Genomic DNA, 18,044 nt, shown 5'->3' with positions numbered 1-18,044 from the left:
AAGAAAAAAACCCAGAACTATAGGAAGAAATAAAGAGCATTGGAAATGGTGAATATAAAATAAAGCAAAAACAAAAACAAAATTATATCTGTTCTTCTGAAGATATATAAGGCTTAGAAGCAGCTCTGTATTATGCTATACAATATTATTTAATGTTATGTTCTATAATATTCTCCATTTCAAGCTCTCCTTGTGTTCTGGGGGATGCAGGGATCACTTAGACTGGTCTAGGATCTTTACAAAGAGTTCTCAGGGGACTCCCTGCTTCCCCAGAGGCCAGCCAAGGCCCTGATGTACTTTAATAATGATTTTCTATGTGCAGAGGTTAGGAGCTCCTCTGAGCCTGGAGCACATGTTTAATTTCAAGAGGGCAAGTCACAGGCATTCTCTCAGTACTCGTGGGTTCATGACATTTTGATGCTGCCACTTTGACGTGGCTGTTTTGATTCAGGGCTTCAGGGACATCTTGTCATGGCTTAAAAGACAAATCACTAAACACACAGCGATTTTGTGCAACTAAGAAGTGTGGTCAGTAGGCATCCGACCACACTGCTGGATCGGGTGTGTACGTTAACCTAATATTTGTGTGTTTTCACTTGGCCACGGCTGTCTTGATGCTTGACACTTTCATTACATCATGTGGATCCTGCCAGAATGTCTGGTTTAAATGCTTGTGAGTCTCACTGAAATACCAACCATGTGCCTGATTCTAACTTCGGTGGCAGGAGGGCTTCAAATGAAGCAGAAGGCAGGGGATTACGCTCTCAAGGGGCCCATAGAGTTTTTGCCAAGGGCTGGCTAACGAATGCATTCACCATTTCTGAACACGTACGGCCTCCATTCTCCGTTGGCAGTTTCCTGGTTTACAGCTTCGGATTACTGGCTGGAGAAGTGTTTAAAAAATATAAAAAGATCCTAATGCAAGCATAGAAATATGGTCTATCCATGTTAAAAAGATAGTTTTGATCATTTTCCCTGCTGTGCTGTAAAAAGAACTTTTCCGTCTGTTTCACTTGGTGATGGGAGGAAGCGGTACTTACTGCTCGCCGGTCAGAAAGCCCCCGTCTGCTTGCTATGAGCTTCATGCCCTATTTTCTTCTTTAGACTGTCTGAGCGATCATCAACACACACGTATGCCAGATAGTCAGAGATTGCCCCCAGACTAACTAGATGAGTAGAATATTAGGCCATTAAGGGAAGACTAAGAAGCTTATATTTTGACTAATGTTATAATCTGGGCATTCTACCAGACCATGTCACATTATTCCTAATTTTAAAATATTCTGTTATTTATTTATTTATAATTTTTTTTTTTTTTTAAGATTTTTTTTTTGATGTGGACCATTTTTAAATTTATTTATTTATTTATTTATGGCTGTGTTGGGTCTTCGTTTCTGTGTGAGGGCTTTCTCTAGTTGCGGTGAGCAGGGGCCACTCTTCATCGCGGTGCGCGGGCCTCTCCCGTTGCGGAGCACAGGCTCCAGACGCGCAGGCTCAGCAGTTGTGACTCACGGGCCTAGCCGCTCCGTGGCATGTGGGATCTTCCCGGACCGGGGCATGAACCCATGTCCCCTGCATTGGCAGGCGGACTCTTAACCACTGCGCCACCAGGGAAGCCCTATTTATAATTTTTATTTATTTATTTTTATCTTTTAATTCCATGAAAGGAGTACTTTTTTTTAAAATTTATTTTTTATTTATTTATTTATGGCTGTATTGGGTCTTCGTTTCTGTGCGAGGGCTTTCTCTAGTTGCGGCAAGCGGGGTCCACTCCTCATCGCGGTGCGCGGGCCTCTCGCTATCGCGGCCTCTCTTGTTGTGGAGCACAGGCTCCAGACGCGCAGGCTCAGTAATTGTAGCTCACGGGCCCAGTTGCTCCGTGGCATGTGGGATCTTCCCAGACCAGGGCTCGAACCTGTGTCCCCTGCATTGGCAGGCAGATTCTCAACCACTGCGCCACCAGGGAAACCCTAATTTTTATTTTTTATTGAAGTATAGTTGATTTACAATGTTGTGTTAGTTTCAGGTGCACAGCAAAGTGATTCAGTTATACATATACATATATCCATTCTTTTTCAGATTCTTTTCCCATATAGGACATTACAGACTATTGAGAAGAGTTCCCTGTGCTATACAGTAGGTCTTTATTGATTATCTATTTTATATATAGTAGTGTGTATATGTTAATCCCAAACTTCTAATTTATCCCTCCCCCCACCACCTTTCCCCTTTGGTAATCATAAATTTGTTTTCTAAATCTGTGAATCTGTTTCTGTGTTGTAAATAAGTTCATTTGTATCATTTTATTCTGGAAGCAAGTATATTAGGCAGCCTGTTATGAAAAAGTAAGTCTTATGTTGGGTCCCTGGTCTTGACTCTGAGACTCTGGAAGCTAAGCTTGGTGTCTTGAAAGAATGATGGTGCAACTGGGTGGGTCCCCTAACTTAAATGTCACCCTTGTCGTGAATGTTCCCTGGAGAAAGGAACCACTTGTGTTGGCTGCCATGCCAGGCCCCCAACATACATTATCATGTTTAACTTCCACAGGGTAGGCCTCGAGCCCTTCTTTCTATAAACCACACAGCTAGCAAGTGATAGCGTCAGAATTTGAACCCAGGCTCTCTGTTTCCAAAACCCACACTATTTCCATTATAACCAGTGATTCCAAACCACTAATCTGAAGAGTTCTGTTGGTTCCAAAGGAAGATCTCCCCAGTCTGTGGTGAGAATATCTGGGTAAAGCTGACACCTGCCTATCTGGGAAGATATTGTCATTTATTCAGAGACTGTGACTTGTCTTTCTAGGTGTTAAAGACCTTTTTTTGTTTGTTTGTCACATGATGGTGGTTGTAAATGGCAGCTAGCAAAAACGTCCTAAGACGTCAAAGTGAAAAATTGGCCTCCCTATGTTGGTCCCCAAGCTTAAATTTGAAATCTTATTGGCCTGGGAAATGACGTAGCTGGAAAAAAAGGCAGTATACTCATTATCCTGGCAAGGGCTCCATTGGCAGAGTCTTAGCATAGCTTGGGTTCACATGGGGTTTTTCTGGAAGAGGGCTGGGGTGCATCTACGGGTGAAGGTGATTGCATGCTTCTTAAAGCCATACTTCTTTGACACTGAGTAGCATGACTATTGGCAGCTTAGAGGACTCCTGATAATGCAAGTGACCTTTTAAAAACCACAATGGAATGAATTGTTTTTAACTAGATAAACCATCTTTTCCAAAAGAGAGGTAAAACTTGGACTACCAGCATTTATGACTTTTCTGTGTCCAGAATGGGGAAAGCTTGAGCTCAGAGGCATTTAATTTAGCAGTGACTTAGGCTGTGACGCTCCTGACCTTAGATTATTCAAAAGCCATCTTCTTGCTGTTGATACAAGAAGGAAAGAGCTCAGGTTTTGAAGCCAGGCATATATGGAGTCTGACTATCCATTCCTTTTAGCCTGTGACGCTGGGCAAGTTACTTTCTGTAAAACAGGGCAGAGATACTTGCCTCAGAGAGTTACCATGGTGGGCAACTCTTGGAAAAACCTTCCACTGCCTATGTGATACCTTTTCTGTGATGATCCAAGATAATAGGGATAAAAGCACTTGGCGTGTTGGCGTTCAGTGTGTCCTAGTAACCTGCTTATAGGCAAACTGGAATTCAGGGTGCCCTGAGTTGCCCTGGTTTTTACTTTCCTGCCCATGGTTCCAGATTCCCAGCTGTGCCTGGGGAAGGCTGTTTCGCCTCCTACAACCTGAGACCCTCAAACCGCAGAGATGCCCAGCGGACTCTGACCACTGCCTCCCCTTCTGTTCTAGTGCCAACAACATGCCCAAGCAGGTGGAAGTGCGGATGCACGACAACCACCTCAGCTCGGAGGAGACGAAGCCCCGGCATCTGGGGCTGCGCTTGTGTGACAAGCTGGGGAAGAATCTCCTGCTCACGCTGACCGTGTTCGGTAGGTGACAGGCCTGCCCCACCCTCCCCTCTTCCCCTGGTCTCTCCTGGCTCTGTATGGAAGCTGGTTCTGGCAGCCAGCCCTCCCCCTGGAAAGCAAGCCACACGCTCTGCCTAACTCTGCCTTTACCCAGGCACGGCTGCCTCAGTGATACCGTCTTCCCTGTCACCTGCCCTAGCCGTGTTTGCCTCCTTGGGATTCTTGTGGTTCTCAGATTTCAGTATGCGTGTACATTTCCCATGGGTATGTCAGCATGCAGATTCCCAGGCCCTACTCACAGACACTCTGGGCCACTTGGAGTGAGACCTAGGAATCTGCATCTTAACAAACCTTCTAGGTGATTCCAAAGCAGATGGTCAGTAGACCACATTTAGAGAAGCACCTGTGCCCAGATAAAGGCAACAGTTGCCCTAACCCCACTAACAGGGCTCCCAAGGTCTAAGCTTCTTCAAGCACCTCATTAACTTAGATTCAGTTAGCACATTAGCTAACGAGGTCCGTGTGGAAGAGGCTTGTCCCAAACCCTTGATCCACTCCAGCTCCACCTCAAATGCCTTACTCCCCTGCCTCTGGCCTCACCCAAGCTCTGGTTGTCCTTTCGTGTGACTGTTGATACAGACTTGGCTTTGGGTTTTCAACCAGGATTGATTGAAAATGGGGAAAATTGTGGTTTCTTATAGGGACAACCACACCTTTTCCTTTCTCAACACCCCCTCCTTGTTCTTCAACTCTTATGAGGCTATACGCGGCAGCAATGAAGAGCCATCCACACACACACACACACACACACACACACACACACACACATCGTCCATGGCTTCTCCTTCGAGTCAGTCATCTTGGATGTCGGTGGACTAGTCAGGACTGGGAACTTGCCCCCCAGCTCAGTTCACTTAACAGAAGAAGACCACAGGTGTGGTAGGGTTTTCCAAGGGTTACCCTCCACAGAAGCAAATTTCATTCATCAGAGGCTTTGAAGAAGTGTGTTTTTCACCTGTGGAAGAAAAAAAGATAAGGCTTTTGGCCATGTTACTCCCTTTGCATATCTGGAGTTAACACCATAGCCACATACCTAGGACCCCCCTCCCCCCCTTACACCAGTCATGCTATGACCCCACTTGTGGTCTCCAGAACATCGTTTATGTTGGCCACCAGTTTGGAGAGATCCAAGGTTTTCTTGTGGAATCCCTGCGTATGCAAAGTGAAAGGCTCCTGCTAGCATCGCTGCCCAAATTGTTTCCTCCCAAATTATATATTTTTAGACACCCCCCTTGACCTCCCCTAGGATCAGCAAGTCTCAAGATTATGTACAAGGACATAGAAGTCAAAGACAAAACTTCTTGAGGATAAGCCATGGGGAAATTATCGGAAGGCAAAGAAAATAGAAGAAGAAAGAAAACACCCCAGCTTGGTCACTTAAATGTTCCTTTTATCTGGTATTCCGTTCAAAAGGGAAGAAAAACATGAAACACCATGGAATGTGGCCAGCCTAGGCTGCGAAAAGAAGCAATCTCTGGCACTGTGGATTATTTCTACTGACAATCTGTGACTCTGCAAGTGGATGATACCCTCAAAGAAGCCAGAGTCAAGTTGCCAGGTTATATTTCCCACAAAGCCTTGAGAAGGCTCTTCTTGACTCTTCCAGTGCTGCCTTTTAGAATAGTTGGAGATACAAAGTATTTTCTCACGAGTCATCAAAATCAACTTCACTTTTCTAATGGTATTTTTGTAACGTGTTAGTCATCATCTGATGATGGAGACGTATGAGGAAGGTCAATGTCATTGAACTACATCCCTAGAGCTATTCATTTGATGAGGGCAAAAGCTAAATTCATATTTTTCCCCCTTTCTTATAGGTGTCATCCTGGGGGCAGTATGTGGAGGGCTTCTTCGCTTGGTGTCTCCTATCCACCCTGATGTGGTTATGCTAATAGCCTTCCCAGGGGATATACTCATGAGGATGCTAAAAATGCTCATTCTGCCTCTAATCATCTCCAGTTTAATCACAGGTAAGACCACCTCTCTGACACCGGGCCAAAGCGGGTCATACTCCCGCTCCAGCTTTTGGACTGACCATAGAATCTCAGTTTGGTTGAATCAATGAATGTGATCATCTGTGTCATTTCACTTCAGAGCCTTGGTTTTTCCTGTCTCTAAAATTGGGATAAGCAACCCTAAAAAAAGAGTTTGCCACCTATTGGTTGGTCCATCTGTCTGTCTAGCAACAAAAGATAAAAAGGAAATAGCCGCATGTTAGAAGTGATCATATCTAGTGATTTTAATTTTTAATGTATACTTTTCTCATTTCCCAAATTGTATTTGTTCAGAAACTGACAAATAAAGGTAACAAATAGAAAAAGAAATTTTCTCTTTACTACTTAATTGGGTGTAGAGGGAAGTGGGTATTAAAAATAAATGAAATACTAGATATGAAACCCTTCGAGTTTTTCAGAAGAAAGGTACCCTTAATGTATAGGTCATGTTCACTTGTTTTTTGGCTGAAAGAGTTGTTTTATTTGAAAGACTTTTTTCCCCTCCCTGGGCTTATACTGGTAGTTTCCTCCTTACCAAATAATATTACTCAAACAAGGTATAAATTGATAAAGTTTAGAGACTAAGCTCTGAGTTAGGGATGAAGAGCTGGGCTTTGGTTTATATCTGGGTGCCAACAGGCTGGGTGACCTTGAGAAAGCTGTCCCTCTGGACCATCCACCTTATGAAGGTAGTGAAGCTCTGGTAACTCCAAGAGATTCAGATGCTACAGTCTCATAGCTGGTGGACCAGTGAGTCCAGTGAGGGAAAGAGCTGGGACTCAGTGTCGGGAGGATCTTATCATTCAGCCCCAGACTGAGTGAAGCTCGATCTTCACTTTAAATGCTCCTTTTTAAACCAGAGAAAATTTGTTCTCCATGCCTGTTTAACAGATGGTACATTGGCCAACCTGGTAAGGAAACCTCACTTCCGTCGGCTAGAATTAGACTTCAGGTTGTAAGGAGAAATGTGTCACATATGGGTCAGCTTCACTCAGAGAATTATTAACATCAATAATAACTTCCTCCCCCACGGCAAAAAAGACTGGTCCCCAGAAAGGGTTGCATCTCTCAGTCTAGTAAAAGCAGGAACTGAAACCAGGAAGTAGAAAAACTGAAGAAACTACTGGAAAAAAAACCCAATGAAGGCTGGAGTTTTTGTGACTTGCTTGGAATTTCCGCTAACCATCACAGAAGCTCCTAAAATATAAATGAAGCTCCCACCCGTGCTGGGTGTTTTGTGCACCTGTTCTCACATCCCTACTTGAGGTCAGAAAATGTGGTCTCCATCAAGTTTCACCTCGGGGGAATGAGAAGGCTGTGCTAGAATCACTTTTCCAGACTTTTGATTTCATGACCAGTAATGTATTCAAAAGACGTTTTGAATACATAGGGCTACCAATCTTTTATTTTCCTAAGTGAGGACATTAAAACAAACAAAAAAACCTAGCATGTACCAGGACTTCATAAAGAAAGGATATCTTAATATCAAATAAGTGGGAAGGACATAATCTCAGAATTAAAAATTGAAGAGAGTATTCAATTTTAACTCACTATTGCAGACTGACAAAAAGTAGTCACCAACCAGTTTATAAACCCTGAACCAGATGTTCTCCAACTCTCCCCAGTTCTCTAGAATCTCAAAAATATCCTTGGGAAATTGAATTGTAAACTGTGGAATTGACCAAATATTCAGTGAAGAAGGTTTAATTAACCATTAATACATTTGAGTGATACGAAGCCGAGGGTTGGTTATAGGTACGCAGAGAGGGGCAAGTAACAGGAAAATAATAGAACTAATACTTCTGGATTTCTTTTCCATCCAGGGTTGTCAGGCCTGGATGCTAAAGCCAGTGGCCGCTTAGGCACGAGAGCTATGGTATATTACATGTCCACGACCATCATCGCTGCGGTGCTGGGGGTCATCCTGGTCTTGGCTATCCACCCGGGGAACCCCAAACTCAAGAAGCAGCTGGGGCCTGGGCAGAAGAACGATGAAGTGTCCAGCCTGGATGCCTTTCTGGACCTTATTCGAAATCTCTTCCCTGAAAACCTTGTCCAAGCCTGTTTTCAGCAGGTAACCTAGAGTTCTGATATCCATTGTTCTCCAAACTCCTAAGTTACAAATGTGGTAACTTAGAGACTGTTTCAACAAATCAGCTCTGGGGAGTAATTTTTTTCATATTTATACTCTGCCTAGGGGTTGTATGGGGTCATCTGGGGCAGGAGTTTAGGATTAGAGTCCTGTTGTCTTTGTTTTTTTAACCTTCCCTTTCTTTTGCAGTACACTTAATAGCATTTACCTCTGGGATCCCTCTTCTCCTTTCTTTCTTTGATCTCTTTTTCTTCTTTTTGGGTCTTGTCTCTGTGTCGTCCAAGGGGACATTTTGATCACCCTTGCCCACAACTCTCTAGAGTACTCAGTGGTTCTTGATCTTAGCACTATAGCAAAACCACATGTGGTCCATTTAAAAATGCACGTGCTCTACAGAATCAGAATCTCCAGGGTGGGCCCAGGGACTGGGTATTTGTCAAATTCTGGAAGTAATACATGAGGATTTTGGAAAGTTTATAGATGCACATAAAGTAAAAATTCAAGTCCCCACGTCTCTTCCCTAGAGCTACTCATGTTTCCTCCTATATATTTTCTTTGTCACATATGCGTGTGTATGTGTGCATAAAATTAAAAAAAATTCAGCTCGGGTGGTGCTGCATCGTACATAATACTGTGTTACACCTTGCTTTTTCGTTTAACAGTGTTTTAGTGTCATCTCTCTCTTTCGTTTTTCATTGTTGTGTAGTATTTCTAAAGGATAAATTCTAGAAGCAAAACTGTCCTGCCAGAGTTGATATTTTGAATTTGCTGGGTGTTGCAAAAATAGCCTTAAAAATTTTGTATCGATATATATGTTCCTACCAGCTGCACTCAGGCATATCTAGTTTTTAACACACGACTTTTAAAACCAGTTGATTCTGCTGGGTGTGTTACTGACCAGGGTTCTTGGACTCTTTAATCAATAGAAATTGATAAGAGGCCAGATGAGAAATTCAGGCAAGGCTTTATGTGGACTTGTGCTGCCGTACAGCAAAAGCAAGTAACAGCTTCCCTCGCTCCCTCCCTGGGGTGGGGGGCAGGGCCGGCAAGCTGGTCCCTTAAATGGGGTGAGGGTGAGGATGGGTCCAGGGCTCAGGCGGGAGGGGTGGCTTGGGTGGTGTGCCCACCCCCTTGGTGGTGCTGTGTGCAGGGATCATGCGTGGTACCCTGCTTTTGCTCCAGACACCCCAGAAGTGGCAGTTGGGTTTTGGGTCTTTTTGTATCTGATTGTTCATAATTTGCCCCAATTGCGCATGCACGCAGTTATTTTTAGTCCCTTATAGTTTCTTTGTATTCTGCTGTTTGTCCAGGTGCAAGCACTGCAGCAAAGAGTCCCAGATATCCCGGGTCTCAGATTCCAGCCTCTCTCAAGTGGAACCACTGAGTTAGCTGCCCAGGCCCCCCTCACCAGCCTAAGGCTAGTTTAGGTTTGAATACACCTCCGTTCACATTAACTCTGGTAGGAAGTAAACTAGAATCAAGGAACCTCCTTCAACCATTTCCAGGGACTCACAGAAGAATAAATTGAGGAAACAGGTCTCAGAGAAGAAAAGTCTGCATTCCCAGCTGCCCCCAAAGTGCCATTGCCAATCACTGCTGAGCCCAGTTTACTCTGGATAAATCTGGAATATGGTCTCTGATTTCCAATACTACTTCAGAGGCACTTGTAGCAAAGAGCTATATTAAAGGAAACAGTCCAGACAGGGGAAGTTGGGTGGGGAGTGAATAGAAACAGGCTAGGGGAGGGGTGCTTACTGGTACCCTCTCTGTGCAATGTGCCTGCCCCTCAGCCAGCCTGCTTAGAAAGATGAGTTTGCTTGTTTTGGGGTGATAGACGCAACCGGGTGCCAAGTCTATTCTTAACATTTTGGAAAGAGCGCTCTGGAGCTGTAGCACCTGGAGGCTGAGCTGGTAGGAGTCTGGGGGTAGGGGTAGCATCGGAGGGCCAGGGAGGGACAGATTTGGGCCTCCCTTCTGTGCCCCATCACGACCACGCTCCACGCAAGAAGGAGTCCCTTTCGTCTGAGTCAGTGAGGCAGAACTGAGAGTCAGGCAGCACCCCGAGCTGTTGCTCTGGGCTGGGGTGAATTTCTGTGGTGTCAGCCATGCTCACGCTCCCTGACCTGTCTGGTCGATGGGCAATCTCTAGTGTCCCCCAGGGCAAGGGGCACTGGGGGACACTAGAACAGAGGACCACGCCATTCCCTGCCTCACCCCTGCCCTGGACCCACCCCTCCACTGACAAAATTCATATGAGGAGTGAGCCCTTAGTCCTCCAGCTAAGCCCAAGGACATGGTCCTTTGGGTTAGGACACTCAGAGAAATAATCATGTGGAATATTTGACCGCAGGGTGAGGGAGGGTGCAGATTCCGTAAGCCAGACTCCAGGCAGCCCAGAGGAAAGGAAGCTTAAACTAGGTGCAATCCCACAGGTTTAGGAGGGCCTTGAAGAGGGTTGGAAGAAAGGGAACTCTTTGATGGTGACAAGGAATTACCAGAGAGAAAGGGTGCTGGGTGGTGCCTTCCGTGCCCTCGGGGTACAGCTGGGAGTGGTTTCAGACAGCCTCTCTTGGGTGGAGGGAGCTTCAGGACCGGAGGTAGACACAGAGACAGAAAGAGAAAGGCGTGCTGTCTCCAGCTCAGAGGCTCCGCCCCCAAGGTGGCAGGACCTGTGTCCCTGAGAGCAGGGAGGCCTCCTGTTCACTGCTTCGGGCTGACTCTGAACCAAGGTGAGGTTTCAGGCTGTCAGGTGTGGCCTGACCACATTCATCAGGCACAGTGAGAGTGACCACATGGGGTCCTTTCTTCCGGGGAATTCAGTGAACTGGGTTTGCTCCTTTGGCCGATATTTGGGTGCACAGAATGCCACACAGAATGAACCAGTCGGGGTCCCTGCTCAGTGGAGCTGACTTACATTCAGGGACTCAGGGGAGATAGACCAGAACAAATGTCAGGTAAACGCACAGGGTACTTGAAAATTAAGGTAAGTGCACTCTGAGAGCTGGAGCAGGATGATGGGCTAGTAACCGGGGGAGACGTCTGAGCTGAGGCAATAAGGGGTCAGAATGAGCCAGCCCGGGCCTTCCCTGGTGGCGCAGTGGTTAAGAATCCACCTGCCTGGGGGCTTCCCTGGTGGCGCAGTGGTTGAGAATCTGCCTGCCAATGCAGGGGACACGGGTTCGAGCCCTGGTCTGGGAAGATCCCACATGCCGCGGAGCAACTGGGCCCGTGAGCCACAATTACTGAGCCTGCGCGTCTGGAGCCTGTGCTCCCCAACAAGAGAGGCCACGATAGTGAGAGGCCCGCGCACCGCGATGAAGAGTGGCCCTCCGCTTGCCACAACTAGAGAAGGCCCTCGCACAGAAACGAAGACCCAGCACAGCCATAAATAAATAAATAAATAAAAATAAAATGACTAATACTCTAAAAAAAAAAAAAAAAAAAAGAATCCACCTGCCAGTGCAGGGGACACGGGTTCAAGCCCTGGTCCAGGAAGATCCCACATGCCGCGGAGCAACTAAGCCCGTGTGCCACAGCTACTGAGCCTGCGTTCTAGAGCCCGTGCGCCACAACTACTGAGCCCACGTGCTGCAACTACCGAAGCCCGCGCACCTAGAGCCCGTGCTCCGCAACAAGAGAAGCCACCACAACGAGACGCCCGCGCACCGCATCGAAGAGTAGCCCCCGCTCGCCAGCAACTAGAGAAAGCTGGCGCGCAGCAACGAAGACTCAAATGCAGCCAAAAAAGAATGATCCAGCCTGAGGAGAACTGGGGGAAGAGCCCGCTAAGCGGGGGCAGAGGCTCACGGAGGTTGGCAAGCATTTGGTGAGAAGAGAAGCAAGGCCGCTGAGTGGGGAGTGGAATGGGTGAAGGAGGGCCTGGCGGGCCGGGGTTGGACTCTGGTTCTTATTCTAAGAGTTCAGGCAAGGAAATGACTGTTTTTCTATTTTAAAAAAAATCAACCTGGTAGCTCTGGTTATAGACAGAGCTCCAGGTAGCTACTTACCTGGGGATCGCAGGTAGCCAGGAAGAGGAGGTGAGTCAGTGAGCAGGCTTTGCAGGTTTTAAGGTGAGAGACCCTGGCGGCTGGGACTGGCGTTGGCAGCCAGCTGGGGTTCTTCAGCCCAAACAGGCTTGAACTGAGAACTCAGAGGACCCGGCCTGTCGTCCAGCCTTCAACTCAGCCGCTGAGCTGCGCTCTTTGGAAGCTGGATTTTGGAGCTGAACATACCTCATTTTGAACCCTGCTTCAGTAAACTACTATCTGTCTGTCCTGGGGTTAGTTACTCAGCCCCGTGAGCCTTGAGGGGCTCCTGTTGACATAAGAAGTAATAGTTGTCAAAGATGAAACACCTGGCCGCCCCCCTGATCCTGGAAGCACCATTTATTCAGGCCCATGGCCGTTACTCCTTTGAACTTGAGCTTTGGCTTCTTTAGCCTTCTCAGGATGGGCCTACAGTTGGCTCTGGTCCCCACTTCGTCCCCAGGAGGGTGACTCTGTTGTTCATGGAAGCTTCCCTTCAGATCCTTCCTACGTTCTCTCTTTGTGCCAGCGTTGCCCAGACCAAGGGGGCCATGAGCTGCCTGTTGCCATTCAGCTGGGGCTGCCCTTCTCCCTGCACAAGTGCATGTGGCCAGGTTAGAACACGGAGTACCTGCCTTGCCTCAGGGAATGCTGTGCTTCCCTCTCTCCCAGTTAGGAGAGCTGGTCAGGTCAACCTTGCTTACTCTCGGGCCCAGCTGCTGTAGGGTTGGGTCCATAGAGTTTATCAGGCAGCACAGGTGGTGAAAGACCTCAGTGGTGGTCAGAGCATCTGAGTTGAGGTCCCAGTTCTCCCAATAATTCTATGACGTCTGATGAGTCACTTGACTTCTCCATGCCCCCTCTTCTGTAACTATGCAGGCTTCAGCCATCTGTCGCCTACTACGTGCCGGCACTGACATTCTAGGATTCTGCATGACTTCTATTTTAATGCCCCTGGAGGTAGTGTTTCTCTGGGCTTAGACGTGAGTTTTCACAGCATGCAGGGTGCCTGGCACCTTTAAAAATAGGGTGGCCGCCCCAGATGTCGAGGAATAGCATGAGAGCTTCTTAGGGGGCCGTTTGCACAGGGATGCTTGGGAACATTGAGCAAGGCTTGGCGTCACCGCCTCGAAGGAGTGGGTGTCTTCCCACCTTACATACGGAATATGAGCCAGTGACCTGCCATGGGGGCTGCTGGCAGCTGGCACATCTGGCAGCTACATGGAGATTCCCAGCAGAGCCAGGCTCTGGGAGGCGCCTCCGTGAGAGTGGGCCTGTGAAGATTCCCTGCGATAGGAACCAGGCAGGGAGAAGCGAATCACGTGGATCATGAGATGCTGATCTGACTTCCAACAAGACCCCTGCCCTCCTGTTCCTGACCAGATCCAGGACCCTCCACAGGGGCTGGCAGGTCATCCAACTGGGTCTCACATTTGCTACTATCTCCATGGGAATGAAACAAGCACACAGGCATCCCTCAACCTGAAGCTTGGGTCCCGTTACCAATCACACTGCTTATAGTAGTTACAAAAGAATGTTATAAATCCCATCATTATCGTGGGATGAGGACAATCGTATCCCACTATATTTGTGCCATGAAGCATCACTCTGTCAAACACACACATATAAAATATTCCCCAATTTCATAACCTTGTTTGGCCATTTCTTTCTTTTTTTTTTTTTTTTAATAAATTTATTTATTTATTTATTTATTTATTTTTGGTTGTGTTGGGTCTTCGTTTCTGTGCGAGGGCTTTCTCTAGCTGCGGCGAGCGGGGGCCACTCTTCATCGCGGTGCGCGGGCCTCTCACTATCGCGGCCTCTCTTGTTGCGGAGCACAGGCTCCAGACGCGCAGGCTCAGTAGTTGTGGCTCACGGGCCTAGTTGCTCCGCGGCATGTGGGATCTTCCCAGACCAGGGCTCGAACCCGTGTCCCCTGCATTGGCAGGCGGATTCTCAACCACTGCACCACCAGGGAAGCCCGCCATTTCTTAATTATAATATTTTTGACATATTGGGAATTCAAAAATTTATGTAAGCGGCCAGGCTTTTGGTGACCTTTTACACCAAACCTTTCATCTTTATGGTTTTTTTTTCCCCACTCCATTAGATTCAAACAGTGACAAAGAAAGTCCTGGTGGCCCCTCCATCAGACGAGGAGAGCAATGCCACCAGTGCTGTCCTCTCGCTGTTGAATGAGACTGTGACTGAGCCGCCTGAGGAGACGCAGGTGGTTATCAAGAAGGGCCTGGAGTTCAAGGACGGCATGAATGTCTTAGGTAGGCACACTGGTCTTCATCTCCTTGGGGGAGGTGCCTCTGCCGGGGCCACGTGGCCAGCTTTCCCTGCAGGTCAACACCTAGGCAACCTCGCTTCCTTCTCAGAAAGCCGATCGCCCTGCTGTCCTGTAGGTGGAGCAAGAGGCTGTCTCTGGGGAGCGATTTGAGGGTCACTGGGCCTGAGAACTGAGAGGTGAAGCACGAGGGAGCTGGGCAGGAGCCATACCACGTGGGGACGTGGCAGCAGGATTGGGGTATGGGCGAAGCGAGGGGACTGACATTCACCGGGCACATCCCCCCACTTTCTGCGTGGTGTTGGCAAGTCACTTTCTCTGACTCTCCATCTCGTGAAGTTACACATCGAATCCTTTCATTTCCTAAGCATTGTTTTTTGAGGCGCCCTTGTGTCTGTCCCAGGACTATGCTAGGCATGGGGGCTGTCCCACCGCAGCCCTCACAGTCTGTAAACAAACGCAGTGCTATCAGGAGTGAAAGTGTTGGCGTTGGTGCCAAAACGGGCTTAGCAAAAGGAGACTGTCTGGTTTAACTTTCTGGGATTTCAGTGAGCTTGGAACCTTCTGAGAGTGTCATCCCAGGGGTTCTTTGGCTCTGACGTTAGACTGGTTTGTATCCAGTTTGGATCCCTTATGGACCACTCACCGGTTATCTAATCGTGGGCTGGCTGCTCCACTTCTCAAGATTCATCTGTAAAGTGGGCATGGGGTTGGCATTTCTCCTGTAGATCATTGTGAGGATTCAGTGAGACTGTGCACGTAGGCACGATGGTACGCGCCATATGCTTTATCATGTGAGCCGCTGTCATCATTAAAGGCTGGGGGTGGAGCGCTAAGCTGCTCAGTAGAAAACACCCCACAGAGGATAGAGACTCCCCATTGTGTGGGTGACTCCAGTTTGCTCACTTTACTCCCCATCCACCCTCTGGGTTCACTCCCCCCACCGTAATAACCCCCATCCACTGTTAGAATGGTGTCCCAAGACAAGACATTTGGTCATAAGCTGGGAGAAATGGGAAATCTATGTGGAAGAAGTATGTTGATCCACGCAAGCGAGATTTCCAAGGATTTGGATGAGAGCTGTTTAGAAAAGGTTGAGCTCACTTTACCATCTAGGAGATCAAGTGCCCTTGTCTCTTTGATAGGGGCATCAGATAAAATACAGGGTGCCCAGTTTCATGTGAATTTCAGATAAACAACAAATAATTTTGAAGTGTTAAGTATGTCCCAAATATTGCATGGGATATACTTGGACTAAAAAAATTTTTTCATTGTTTTTCTGAAATTCAGATTTTACCTGGGAGTCCTTTTTGTTTGGTCTAAATTTGGTCACCGTTCTCCTTACTTATCCAGAATGGTGGAGAAACAGAGGTGGAGAGAGCAGGACTTCCCGGCCAGTGAAAAGTGTCTTTTTCTTTGACCTGGCAGGAAGCGGAGAGTGAGGGAAGAGATAAGCTGACCAGGTTGCCAGGCAACAAAAGATCAATAAACATTGCTGACAACCAGTGGGAGGCGAGAGGAGGAAGGAGAGAGGAGAAAATAGGAGAGTTCCTCTGAGAAGGAGGGTTTGCAAATATCCTCAGCATCCAACCCTGAGTGGCTCTTCTCTCCCACTGTCCAGATATCTGTGACCCTTTCAGGCATTCCCAAATCCCCTTGCCCCCCAAACCCTATGGTCAAAGTGGCCCCACTATTTTCTACTGTGGCCATGAGTAATGGGGCCAGAGCTTTGGGGTGAATCATTCAGAAGACTTTTGTGGTCATTTCCAGAGTCCTGGTGGATTCTGGGAAGTCACATGACCTTTGGCTGTACCAGGGAGTTTCAACACAATTCACGACTCTCTCAACCCCAGTGACCAAGTCTAAGAGGGCTTTGTTCAAATGAAACACCCCTGTTCCAGTGAGTTCAATGAGGCAGTGTTTACAGAGGGAAATGCACAAGCTGGCTGTGGGTTTCCAAGTACAAATTGAGGCTCTGGAAAGCTAAGGGAAGTTAGACTGTTGAGAAACTTCCCATTTACAAATCATGGCTGAAATAAGGTTCTTTCCATTGTCTTCCAAGGGCAGAGATGGTGGCCTTTTTTTTTTTTGGTTTTGGTTTGTTTTTCGGTTTTGGAAAGTCCCGAGGATCAAGCATTGCAAGAGTGAAGATAAAAATCCTGGCTCTGGCCCCCCACTTCTTTAAAGACTCATTTCTTTACCCCCAAGACCTCCAGACTGCTCCGGGGCTCTACTTCAATCCCAACCACTTAAATCAACTCCTGTGAGATAGCGCTCCTTTCAACATCTCTCTCTTACACTCATAGAGATGGCCCGTTTCTGGTGACCCTGCCAGGGGAGCTATTTTATTCTAGTTCTTTGGGACCTTGAGACCTTGAACATTTTCTCTTAAAATTTCCAAATGGAATTAACCAAGTGATACTAGCTATTCTCAGCCAGAATGTTCACAGATCATTGCTCACCACACACCTAGCAAACTCCTCTCCATGGGCTTGACGAGAGCCTGAATTTGATTTCCTCCATTACCACAGAACTAGGTCACTCTCTCCCGTCACTCTGATTCTAGGTCACGCTAATTCTCATTAAGCCTTTGTGTTTATGGCCAATAACTCACTTGTAAGTCACTAGTTAATCTTTCTGGCCAAGAGCTAAAAAGGGGAAATATTAAATACCAAGGATTAACAATTTCAGTGCAAGTGCTAGATTCTTTTTGCTGAGGGTAGCAGAGGGTAGTTGAACAGTCTGGGTTGACATGTGCTTGGTGTGGGAGGTGAGTGGTTTTGGTGACTAGAGAAAAGGTAAAAGCAGAGGTTCAGAAAGAATTTTCCCCTAAGAGAATCATATTATAATGCTATCATTTACTTTGATACAGCTCAAGACTGCAGGCATAAAAGGACGGACGCAATAGGAAATTGGATGGAATAGGGAGGGACTGGAAATGAAGTCTGCCAAAGTGGGACAGGGTAGGTGTAAGGAGAGGAGGGAGAGAGAGGGAAGAGTGGATGGCCCATACTGCAGGTCAGAGAAAAAGTCAGATGGGCAAGCAAGGGCCCGTTGCCAAGGGGACAATTACATTGATTTATAGTCCATGCAAGTCTTCAGAGTTGGAGCCCCAAGATTGGCAATAACAGATTGGGAGCTGGGGGGCACATGATGACTGGTTATCAGAAATCCGGAGAGCCTTCAGGCAGTAACAGGGACATCCGTTAGCCATGTAGTGTGCCCCAGTCCCTGGGAGGGTCTGGGTGAGACTCCAGGGTGAGAGGCTGAGGAAGAGGGGTGGGACAGAGCGGTGCCAGAGAAAGTATTATGGGGAGAGAAAAGCCAGGTCTTGCCTTGGAGGAGCTAACATATCAGGCAGGTTCCCTGGACAGATACTCAGGGAATGAGGTAAAAGGTAACATAGAAATAAGACCCAAGGTTGGCTGTTGGGCTTGGTCCAGGACCTAGTGCAATTTGATGCCAGCATCAAGAGGTGGGGACAGGGTTCCTCAAATCCTCCTGGCCTGGGATTAGATTGACCCTGGGGGCTGGGGGGAGGAGGGCTGCATTTAGATGGAAGTCAAGTGATATCAAGTGAAGGGAGAAGAGGGCCAAGGGGCTAGGAAGCAACAAAGACTACGTTCTCACTTTATGATCCTGAAAAAAAAAAACC

At 47.3% G+C, this 18,044-nt stretch overlaps 1 protein-coding gene across 3 annotated transcripts in view; it reads left to right on the top strand.

The window, feature by feature from the left end:
- The window catches only part of SLC1A2 (solute carrier family 1 member 2), a 150,859-nt gene that overhangs the window by 91,494 nt on the left and 41,321 nt on the right, over positions 1-18,044 (top strand). For 2 of the 3 annotated variants that reach the window (XM_036861175.1, XM_036861174.1), the window contains exons 2-5: positions 3,807-3,946; positions 5,803-5,955; positions 7,803-8,053; positions 14,207-14,375. In XM_036861175.1, coding sequence (XP_036717070.1) covers positions 3,807-3,946; positions 5,803-5,955; positions 7,803-8,053; positions 14,207-14,375 — 713 coding nt within the window. Of the gene's footprint in view, positions 1-2,103; positions 2,137-3,806; positions 3,947-5,802; positions 5,956-7,802; positions 8,054-14,206; positions 14,376-18,044 lie in introns of those variants that run through there. The other variant, XM_036861176.1, reaches the window with a different exon arrangement.

Source organism: Balaenoptera musculus, chromosome 8, assembly GCF_009873245.2.
Source record: "Balaenoptera musculus isolate JJ_BM4_2016_0621 chromosome 8, mBalMus1.pri.v3, whole genome shotgun sequence".
Taxonomy (NCBI): domain Eukaryota; kingdom Metazoa; phylum Chordata; class Mammalia; order Artiodactyla; family Balaenopteridae; genus Balaenoptera; species Balaenoptera musculus.
The sequence above is the reverse complement of the archived record's forward strand: the minus strand, read 5'-3'. Positions and strand labels throughout refer to the sequence as shown.